The 11340-nt window shown below is 45.9% G+C and overlaps 1 protein-coding gene across 1 annotated transcript in view; it reads right to left on the minus strand.

Annotated features, from left to right (window-relative positions):
- LOC132197295 (cadherin-related tumor suppressor) overlaps positions 1-8948 on the minus strand; it is a 100865-nt gene extending 91917 nt beyond the window's left edge. The window contains exons 1-2 of the mRNA XM_059620496.1: positions 8681-8948; positions 3047-8544 (exon numbers count right to left, since the gene is read on the minus strand). Coding sequence (XP_059476479.1) covers positions 3047-8278 — 5232 coding nt within the window. The 5' untranslated portion in view covers positions 8279-8544; positions 8681-8948. The remainder of the gene's footprint in view (positions 1-3046; positions 8545-8680) is intronic.
- Positions 8949-11340: the final 2392 nt, after the last annotated feature.

Consider the following 11340-nt stretch of genomic DNA (forward strand, 5'->3'; position numbering starts at 1 on the left):
CATTAGCTTTGGTTTTCAGAGACATTGCAAGAAAAAATTTAATCATTGAGAGAATGGAAATTTTTTAAAATACTTTTAGTTTTCCGGACCAAAATTGATAAGAATTTCAAAAAATCACGTTCATATCACCCAAATTGAGCTAGAAAAATAAAATCAATGCGTCATTTGACATCACAAAATTTACATTGAACTGAAGGGCAAAAGTTTAAAAGTTTCAACTATTGATTTTTAAATTTAAATTGAAATAATCAGCAGAGTGCGATTTTGAATCGGTGCAGCGACATAGAAACGCCGTCGTCTGGCAATAATTCGATCATTAGCAATGCAAGTTCCGAGCTTTTGCTGCGCCGCCGCCGCCGACTGATTTTATTTTTTTTATTTTTTCACTCTCGCTCGCACGGCGATCCGAGCGCAATATTTCATTTTGTCCGCGGCGCTATCACAATAATTTATCCCACTCCCGCGGCCTACAAGATGATAGTGCCTTGTAAAGAGTGTGTCTTGTTCGCCGCGCTTAATGGCCGCCTATTTCAATTCAACGCGCGGTGGCAGGTGCACGCAGGACACGACACAAACGTGATCTAGGAATTTGACCCAGCATCCATTTTAAAACGTGCTAATGGCCCCAGTTTCCCTCTAATGAAATCAAAATTAAATTGAAAAATAATAAAAATTACACTGCTTGTTCATCATTTCGATAATATTAAAGATTTTAAATTTATCTTTTATTTGGTAAATGTAATTTTATTTAAAAATAAATCAATTTTGATCTGCAATTTTTAAAAAATTAAATTGAAAAAGTAAAATTTCACAATTTAGATAATAATTCAATTAAAATTGCATTTAATTTGTTTGGAGTTATTTTATGTAATTTGTATTTTCTTATTTCAATTTGATTTGGAAAGTTGTTCATCAACGGCCACGTGCGACGCCAAGAGAAGACAATTCTCCATCGGAAATTGTTCCCGAAAAGCAAAAAGTGCCCAGAGTCTGGGGCTCGCCTTGAATTAAAAATTCCCTTCGTCATTTTTTCACCACATCCTTGACTCGACTCACTCAATATTATGTAAATGAACATCAGGCCGAGTCCGAGGATGGTGGGTAAAATAAGCAGCTCGGCGGCGGCTGCGGCGGCGAATGGCAGCGGCAACAACAGGATGGCACAAAAAAGAGCAGAAAAGGATAGGTAGGAGCACCGCGCAGACATAGCGTGTGTTGAATTGTAAGCACGCACTTAGAAAAAAACGCCACTTGAACATATAAAAATGTTTGCATGTTTTCGGTAACACGGCGGAAAGCGAGCACCGCAGTGTCGTTCCAAAAAACAGACGAATATTACATTTAAAAATAATAATTTTATGTATGAATGAAACAAACACGTCGTCACAATAACACATCAGGCGATCGCATTGAAAAATCAATTCTCCTTTTCATTCCAATAAATTTGAGAAAAAAATTGGTTCCTTTTGTAATTTCTGTCTCATTGTATTTCGGGCAAAACAAACTGTCTAGAAAGGAGCGTTACAAGATAAGAATTTGGTATAATTGGAGAGACGAAACAATAAGTTTTGTTTACCGACGCCCGTAGTAAATCAAGTGTCAAAACATTTCCGGCGCCATTTCTCCCCGCAATTAAAAAGTGCTCTTTCAATTATTCGCGCCCTCAGATTGGAAAGAGATCATTGCACCTTGCTCTGCAATATTGTCCTGCCGAGCAACGGGACCGAATTTCTTTTAAATTAGACTGCGCGCCATTGTGTGTCCACGGTCATTATCAAACTCATCTCACAGCGGGGCCAACAAAGAAAGGGCTCCATCTCACTCGATAATGCGTTTTCATTATTTCGCGGCTCGCTGCTGCAAATTGCCTTCTCCGCGAGATTAGAATTTTTGCTCTCTTACTTAATAAATAAATAAAAAGTTCGCGCGTAAATTGCTTATTCAGAATCAAGAGTTTTAAATCAAAATGATTTGTTTTATTGTTCTTGGCTGGCTGGATTGAGCGTTCAAGCCGGCCTACGCAAACTGGAATCGTACAGTAATGTCGCCTGCGAATATAAATAATAAGAATAAAAAAAAAACTCATACATTTATGCAGCGTTTGGGTGCAAAATAAAATACAAAATAAAAAGTACATTATTTATGTCGAGCGCCGGAATTTGCAGCTTTCGCAAGAGACGAACTAATTGTGAGGCTGGAATAAAATAAATTACGCTGTCTGGCAACGCTCAGCGTGGGGCAACATCTCATTTCTGCACTTGTACAAGTGCACGCGGAATATATGCAACTTGAAACGTTTGCCCAAATGTATAATAATGACATGACATTATCACGCAGGCGGTTTGCATTTTCGATTATAGCACTGGCCTGAAAAGCGTTTTGCACAAGCTCGCTAAGTGTGTAATTTTGCTAAACGTCGCCACCACTGAAATAATAGCCTGCGTATTCTAATTCCCAAGGATATTTCACTCAGAGCAAATAACTCAAAATTACACACCAATAAATACAAACTTAATCGGTGCGTTGCCTGCCGAAATTTTAAAGTCGAGTAATTGCTTCAAGGAAAAAATTTAAATTGTGAAATGGAAATTCAATGATTTTGATTTAAATAATAATTTAAATTTTAAAATAACTCATCTAAATTAGCTATTTTTACTGCAAATTAAATCTGAATTATGTGAATAAGAACAGTTGTAAGGAAAAAAGTAAAAATGAGAAACAAATTACAATTTTCTTTTAATTTAAATTGCTGGTTTTAGTTGATACAAAAATTTATATTTTTAAATAACTTTTCAATAAATAAATAAATTTTCTCCTCTGCTAATCAATCCTGAATAATTAGAATAAGAAGAGTTTTTGGGGAAAAAGCTGAATGAGAAATGAATTAAAAATTTCTCTTAATTTAAATCGCTGGTTTTAAAAGATGTAAAATTTTAAACTCACCAATAAATAAAATTATTTTCTTTTCTGCTAATCAATCCTGAATTAAAAAAGGGTTTCGGGGCGTAAAGTAAAAATTGGAAATCAAAATTTTGGTTGTACTCACCTTTGTTGAAGCAGTCTGAGGGGCGACGGCGCCGATGACGACGGCAAACACGGTGACTTCGTACACATCACTGCCGCCCTCGCGGTCCAGCACGGCCGCGGTGGCGATGGTGCCCATCTTGGGGTCGACGTCAAACAGTCTGTCGGCGGGTCGGCCACTCACACTCGTCACGTTCGTCACGTAGTACTCAAGCTCGGCGTTGCTCGCGTGGCGCGCCTTCACGCTCAGCATGCTCGTCCCGATCGGCTCGTTTTCGTACACGCTGCCCGTGTACGGCTCGCCCAAGAACGCGGGGCCTTCCTCACCGGACGTGATGATGGTCAGGTAGGCGTCCGTGGACTTTCGGTCTGACTGCACGGCCTCGTCAGTGGCCTTGACCGTCAACTGGTAGCGCGCCTCGGGTTCGGAAATTGACCTCTTCAGGTGGAGGGCGCCCGTCTTGCGGTGCAGCCGGAAAAGGTCGGTGTTGCCGGACACCAGTTCGTAGGTGACGAGGCCGTTGGTGCTCGAGTCGAGGTCATTGGCCACCACGTGAGTCACCAGGGCGTCTCTGGCAGGGTTCAAGGGCAACAGGGCGGCGCTCATCGAGGCGAAAACTGGGGCATTGTCGTTGACGTCTTCCACGATCACGGTGACCAACTTTTCGGCAGAGAGGCGCGCCTCTGGTGGCTGAGCACCGTCCGTGGCCACCACCGTCAGGCGGAAGGTGTCGACGGCCTCTCGGTCGATGGGCCTCAGCGTGTGGATGACCCCGACGGTGGGGTCGATGCCGAAGTGGCCGCCAGGGGGTTCTTGTTGGGCGATGGCGTACCGAACTTGGCCGTTGGCCCCCGAGTCAGGGTCCTCGGCAGTCACCGTCACGATGGGCGTGTTGACGCGGATGCCCTCCTGGATTTGGCGAACGATGGCCGTGCTCGGAAACACCGGAGGGTTGTCGTTGGCGTCGAGCACGCGCACGCTGAAGGGCACGGTGGTGGAGAGGCGCGGGTTGCCGCCGTCCGAGGCCGTGATGTTCAGGTGGTACGCGTTGATTTCCTCAAAGTCCAGCGGCCGGTGCAGGTAGAGCACGCCGCTGCTCGGATCCACGTGGAAGGTGTCTCTGCGGTTGCCGGCCGCCACCGAGAAGGTTACCTCGCTGTTGACGCCCAGGTCGACGTCCGTGGCCCGGAATTGCACCAGTTTGGTGTTGACTGGCGTCGTTTCGGAGATGGCAATTCGCGCTTCGCTTTGGGAAAATTCCGGGGCGTTGTCGTTCTCATCCAGGACGTCGACGCGCACGGTGGCCGTTGCCGTCAGGGTGACGCCCTCGCCGGCATCAAAGGCTGAAACCTGCAAGTCGTAGCGTGCTTGAGTTTCGCGATCCAAGGTTCTGGCAAGAGTGATCTGCCCCGTGGCCTCATCCATTGCGAATCGGTGCTCGTCGTCGCCGCTGGTGATGGCGTAGAAAACGTCACCATTCAGCCCTTCGTCAGCATCAACAGTGTAAACGCGCAGCACCTGCGAGTTGGCAGGAGAGGCCTCGGAAATTTGCACTTTGTACGGCGTTCGCAAAAATTTTGGCACGTTGTCATTCACGTCAGTGATGTAAACATTAACCTTGACCTTGTCCTTCAGCTTGGTCACTCCGTTGTCGGTGACCACGGCCTCCAGAACGACGTGACTCTGCCCTGTGACCTTGACCAGCTCCTCTCGATCAAACTGCCGCAGTGTTTTCAAAAAGCCATTCTTTGGGTCTACAACAAAATCAGCCTGCTGAGCACCAAGCAAAGAAAAGGTCAGCTCGGCGTTGCGGCCAATGTCCAGGTCAGTAGCGGTCAGTTTTCCAACAAACGTGTCCGGTGGCTGATTTTCTCGCACGAAGAAATTGAAGGTGCCGTTGGTGAACTCGGGCTTATTATCGTTTTCATCAATTACATGAATTACCACTGGAACTTGAGAGCTCCTCGGCGGCTCACCCTCGTCTCTGGCAGTCACCACCAGTGAGTAGTAGTCTCGATTCTCTCTATCCAAGGGACTCTTCACGTACAAGTAGCCATCTGGGAAGACGCCAAATTTATTCTCACTGTTGCCTTCTGTGATTTCATAATTCACTCTGCCGTTTGCTCCGAGGTCTGCGTCTGAGGCCGCCAAAGCAAAAAAGCGGTCATTCACCGGCGCCGACTCCAAGATTGAGGTTTCGTAAGAGGTGTGGTCAAAGACGGGCGTGTGGTCATTCACGTCCTCGATAGTGATCAGCAGAGTGTGCCTTGAGGTTAGAGAAGGTTCTCCAGAGTCGCTGGCGGTGATTTCAAGGGTGATGGTGGTGCCAGGCTCAGCGGTCATCGGTTTGTTGAGGTAAATGACTCCGGTGGCTTCGGCAATGCGGAACTGCTCCCCAGGGTTGGTGTTGAGGCTGTAACTGACCCTGCTGTTGGAACCAGCATCTCTGTCCACCGCCCTCGCGAGGTACACTTCGTGTCCGGCAGGAGCGTTTTCTCGGAGTTTCACCTCCTCTCTGTCCCGCGAGAATTGTGGCGCGTTATCATTTTCATCCAGGATGGTGACGTTGACCTCCGTGCGGCCCATGAGAGCAGGGCCCGCTCGCGCCACGCACGTGAGGCGGTACGAGGCGGCCGTTTCGCGATCGATTCTGCTTGCCGAGGTGATTAATCCGGTTCTCTCGTCAATCTGGAAGGCCTTCTTTGGGTCACCAAAAACTATGTGGTATTTTATATCTCTGGAGGTGCTGGCAACTCGAACGCGGCCAACCTCGCGGCCAACAGATGCCTCCTTCTTGTCGTGGTCTTCGCGAATTTCAAAGTGGTAACCAACGGGCGATTCGAATTTCAGTTCTTCCAAGTGGGATGCCTTGATGATTTCAACTATGGCGTCGTCCACTGCTTTTCTGTCTCCCTTGTCTTTGGCGGATATTCTCAGCCGGTGCAGAGGTTTGTGTGAAGTAGAAAGAGGCGCCATCAGCGACAAAATGCCGGTGGCGCGGTCCAGTTTGAAGAGGCCGTCGCCGCCATCCACGATGCTGAACTCGATCTGCGCGTTTTCTCCCTCGTCTTGGTCAGTAGCAGTCACGCTCAGAATGGAAGAGCCGCCCTTGGTGTCTTCAGAAACGGGCACAAAGTACCGCTGAGGGTAGAATTCAGGGCTGTTGTCGTTCACATCGTCAACTGAGAGGAAAACAGTTGCCGTTGAAGACTGTGGCGGCACGCCCTTGTCCTTGGCCACAACTGCAATTTCATACTTGGCAATTTTCTCTCTGTCCAGCTTCGTCCTGGTGGTCAACTGGCCGGTGGTGGAGTCTAAAGAAAAGACACCCGGATATTCCTGCTGCACATCCGAGTGCAAACTGTAGCTGACACTGCCGTTGGTGCCCTGATCTTGGTCAGTGGCGCTCAGCATGGCGATCAAAGTCTGCGGAGGCGCACTCTCGGACAGGCTGGCGTTCAGTTTGTCCACGCTGAACTGCGGGCGTTTGTCGTTCTCATCCAGGATGGTCACTCGCAGTCTCGTGTAGGCCCATTTGGGGTTGGGGCCGCCGTCTCGAGCAGAAACTTTCAACTCAACAGTGCCTTGAACTTCTCTGTCCAGCGCCGCCCGAGTGGTCACCAGCCCCGAATCCGAGTCAATGTCAAACCAACGGTGCTCATTTCCAGCCACAAAAGCGTAAAAGATGTTCGAGTTGACGCCCGTGTCCTCGTCAGACGCGATGATGCTGGCCACGAAGGTGCCCACCGGCGCCAACTCACTCAGCACCGCCGAGTATTCAGTCTTTGCAAACACCGGCTCGTGATCATTGATGTCATTCACGTAAATTATAAGAAAAGCAATGGCACTTCTCTGCGGCGTCCCGCTGTCCGTCGCCACCAGAGTCAGGTTGTACTTGTTTAATTGCTCTCTGTCCAGCACTCCGTTGACTCGGACGATGTCAAAGCTGGCAGTGTTCACAAGGCGGAAGTGTCCGAGTTCGTTGCCGGCGCGGATCTCGACAGTGGTTTTGCCGTTGAGGCCCTCGTCAAGGTCAATCACAGACACTGCGGCCACCACAGACCCATTCTTGGCGTTTTCATCAACGGTGGCGAAACTGGCAGTGGGCGGGAAGTAGCGGAACTTGATGATTGGGTCGTGGTCGTTTGTGTCCAGCAGGTTCACCGTCACGTAAGTCCGCCCATCCTGCCGAGGCGAACCGTGGTCTCTGGCAAACACGGTGAACACGCAGCTTTTCTGGCACCCGCTGCTGGTTGAAACGGTGGCCTGAGGCGGACAGTTTTGCGGACAGTTGAGTGTTTCCGTGGTTGAAATTACGCCAGTCTCTGGGTCGACGGCAAACTGGTTTTCGCCGTCAGCCAGGTAGTAGGTGATCCTGGCGTTATCGCCAACGTCACTGTCCGTGGCCATGACCTGCAGCACAGCTGTCCCGGGCGGGACACTTTCATTCAGTGACACTATGTAGTCGCTGTGGTCGAAAATCGGCGGGTTGTCATTCACATCAACAATGGTCACATTCACCTGCAGGTAGCCATACCTAGGCGGTGTCCCGCCGTCCCTCGCGGACACATTCAACTGGTAGGAGGCTCGCGTCTCCCTGTCCAGCTTGCCGGTGGTCTCGAGGTGCAGGTAAGAAGTCTCACCACTCGGATTCGAAGTCACCACCAGCTTGAATTTGTTGTCAACTTCCTCGTCGTCCGACACCAGCTTGTACTCGTTGGAGACGCCGTTGATGCCCGCGTCTCGGTCGCTGGCAGTGTCCAGCAGCAGTCTGGTGCCCGGACTCGCGCTCTCCGAGAAGGTCACGTGGATGCTGGGCTCGGGAAACTCGGGCGCGTTGTCGTTCACATCGAGCACCAGTATCCGCACCTCGATGGGGTAGGTCGGCTGACTGGACAGGACGACCAAGTCGAAGCGGTCAGATCGCAGCGCCTCCCTGTCCAGCACCACGTTGGTCACGATTTCGCCGGTGCTGGCGTTCAAATAAAACTCGCGCGGGTTCTCATTAAAACGGTAGGTGAAGCCCGGCTTGATTGGGATGGCGCCGACGACGGCGCCGCGCGGCTCGCCTTCCTGGATCTCGAGCTGGACGCGCGTGTCCACGGCGCGCGACTGCATCTGCTGCACGTCAAGGGCGGACACCTGGGTCATGGGCGAACGTTTTCTTCCCGGGCCTGGCCCCGGCTGTCCGGCGGTGGCCGCCGCCAGCAGCAGCAAAAAGGCCAGCCACCTGCGAAGCATGGCGGTGCCCATTCAATCAGTGCCTCCACATGCCGGCGCCGATTCGCCCCTGCCGGCCATTCACTTTTTATTGCACTGATTTTTTTATTAATATTATTTTTTCTTCACTCTGGAAAAAATTCCCAGTTTTAATTTATTTCAATTTTCCTCGTTGGATTGTTTTGGTCGCCGGCCGGGCTCTCTCTCTCTCTCGGCTGCTCCTCTTGAAGATGCCAGCCAGCCAGCGGTAGGTGAGCAGCGCTTACCTTTACAGGTATTCAATATGGCTGACCAGAGATCTGAAAGAGTGGGGACACGGTTAGCTCCCGGGCAAACACATACAAATGTTAAAACACAGTTCGCGGCGGCCCGGACAGCGCCGAGCGCGCGTCCGAGAAAAAGTGAATTGACAATTAAAATTAAAAAAATCGGTACCTGTTGATTGGAAAATCCTTTTGCTCGCGCGTCGAAATCTCCTGCGGCTGCAACAGGTGCGCACTGATGTTGTTGTTGTTCAATTTAGTGGCGCGGGTGTTTCGCCCCCGCACGCGTTCGCACGTCACTCTCGAGCCACTCGGTCCGTCCGCACGCGTCCCGTCCGTCCGAGCTGTCGCTCACTCCACTCGCAACACTCACACAAGTCCACTTGCGGCGCACTGCTGTCGGCGGGCGCGAGAGGTGCACACCTGGCCAAGTCTCGGTCTCAACTGAAGAGCTGGCCAGGGAGGCAGAGGCAGGCGAGATGCGGCGCGCCAGGGGCACGAGGGGAGGGGTCTGGAAACCAATCGCCTGTGTATTATACTACCTGAGGCGCCTGACAAAAAAATACCTGAGCTCGCTCGCTCTTTTCAGTCTCTCTCCTCTCTTTCTTTCCTCGGCACACCGTTGTTGCCACAGCCTTTTGCCTCCGCTAATATTTTATCGCAGACCCCGAGGACTCTTTTCTCGCGGCCGCCGCTCTTCGAAACCCTGCAATCAAATTTTTGTTCATTTTTTTAGCAAACTATTCTAAAAGTTTTTTTAAACACTTAAATGCTTCAAATTGTAATTTTTTTCACAAATTAATTAAATCGTTCTAATATTTTATATAATTATATTTCCATGTTATAACACGAATAGATAGTTAGCCTACATTATTGTCAATAAAAAAAATGGAAATTAAAATTCTCTTTAAATTTAAAATCATTTAAATAGAATTAATTAATCATTTTTTAATATAATTACTGTTGATTACTTATTTGAGTTTTATTAATTTCAAAAAATTTCAAACGTTGGAAAAAAGAAATTGACATTTTTTTTAGTAGCAAATTACGTTTATTGATTTATCACAGAGGCATTTGCTGCCCATATCGAGATACATCGATCATACATTCAAAGTTATTACATTTTATTCACATTAGGAGAAAAAAAAATTACAATATAATTTTCAATTACAATATTATAAATTTTAAGAAATTACAAAATTTGAACAATTATAAAATGTACAACAAGCAATTAAAAGTTTTTTTTCTGAAGGCTTGCATTTATTTAGACTGCCTGATACTTTCAAATGCCGCCTTTTATTTTTAGTTTTTGCCCTTGTTCCTGGCCATAACTGCAGCTCTCTTATTATTTTTAGGATCAGACTTTATTTTTGTCTTTTCTTTTAGCCTGGCGCTTCACCTTTATTCAGTTCTTTTAGTCAGTCGTCAGTCTTTTATATATTTCAAAAATTTATTCAAAATATCTTGTTCTTTTTAAACAGAATTATAATTTTGCTTAAATGCAATCAAACCTAATTCTTAAGATCATTGTTTAAATTTTGTTTTAATAATTATAATTTATTAAATTGATTTGTTGGAAATTAATTTATATTGAATTCTAATAAAATGAGCTAATAATTAATTATGATTACTTTCTTTTTCAATTTGATATGAAAATGAAATTTTTGTATAAATTTATCTGAACGTTTCATCAGTTTGATGATAAATTTGAATAATAAAATAAGCAAACATTTATTAATGCTTGAAAAACCTTTGAATTTGCATGCGACAAACAAAGTTTCATCATTGCCGTGTTATTCTCATAATTTGAGCCGCGCCAAGGTTTATTTAAATTTGTTTTAAATGAAAAAAAGTGTTGAAGTTTATAATTTGATTGATGTTTGAAATCTTTAATTTTTAACTAAAAATAAAATTAAGTTGAATAAATTAGTAATTTTTTTTTTAATTTCAAATTATTCCGAAATTCATTCCTTAATAACAGAATGAGAAATTTTTCTTAATTGTAAAACTAAGCCTTATTCCTTTGACAACTGCTCAAATTTGCTTTCAAGTTCCTTTCACAATTAAAATTTTAATATTTAACTTGTTTGGAGCAAATTTATGTTGAGTTCTATTAAAATAAGCAGAAAAAACACTCGCACACTAACAATTATTTGAGAAATAAATAAAGTTTTCTTATTTTCCGTTACTTCCTTTTTCCACTAAATGTTGCATTAAATTTTCGGTTAAAAAATCTGAAACGTTTGATAATAAATTTTAATAATTAAATAAGCAAACATTCATTTAAATTTGCTCAAATAACCTTCAAATTTGCATGCGACAAAAATAGTTTCATCATTACCGAGCCATAATTCTCATAATTTGAGCCGCACAAAGAATAAAAAAGGAGCCTTAGACCGGGCGAAAGATGTGCTCGGTGCGCAGATCTGGCAATTTAATTGTACACTTAGCAAATATAAATTATGAATATGAACCACCTGGAGGGATGAAGCAGAGGTCGTAATTACAGACACCAGGCAAAATATATGCGCATGCCTGGTGCCGCCGCCGCCGCCGCCGCGCATTGGATTATATTTCTAAGCGTTTTGCATAAATATGTGAAAATACGTGCTCGGCTCTGAAAAAGCGGCCAATTTGCATATATTTATTCACATCATCGGCAGCAAAACGAACAACGAGGCTTTTTGCTCCCTCGAGCACCGAGTTCAAAATCTTTGAAGCTCGTAAAAAATATTTCTTTAGCCTGGAACAGCGGTTGTTAGAATTAAACTTTCCTATTATAATTTTTCTACTCTAATTGGTCATCTACATATTTCTATCCGAATCCACTAG

The sequence above is a fragment of the Neocloeon triangulifer genome, unplaced genomic scaffold (genome assembly GCF_031216515.1).
Source record: "Neocloeon triangulifer isolate White Clay Creek 2 clone unplaced genomic scaffold, ASM3121651v1 ptg000012l, whole genome shotgun sequence".
In the NCBI taxonomy this organism is placed as follows: domain Eukaryota; kingdom Metazoa; phylum Arthropoda; class Insecta; order Ephemeroptera; family Baetidae; genus Neocloeon; species Neocloeon triangulifer.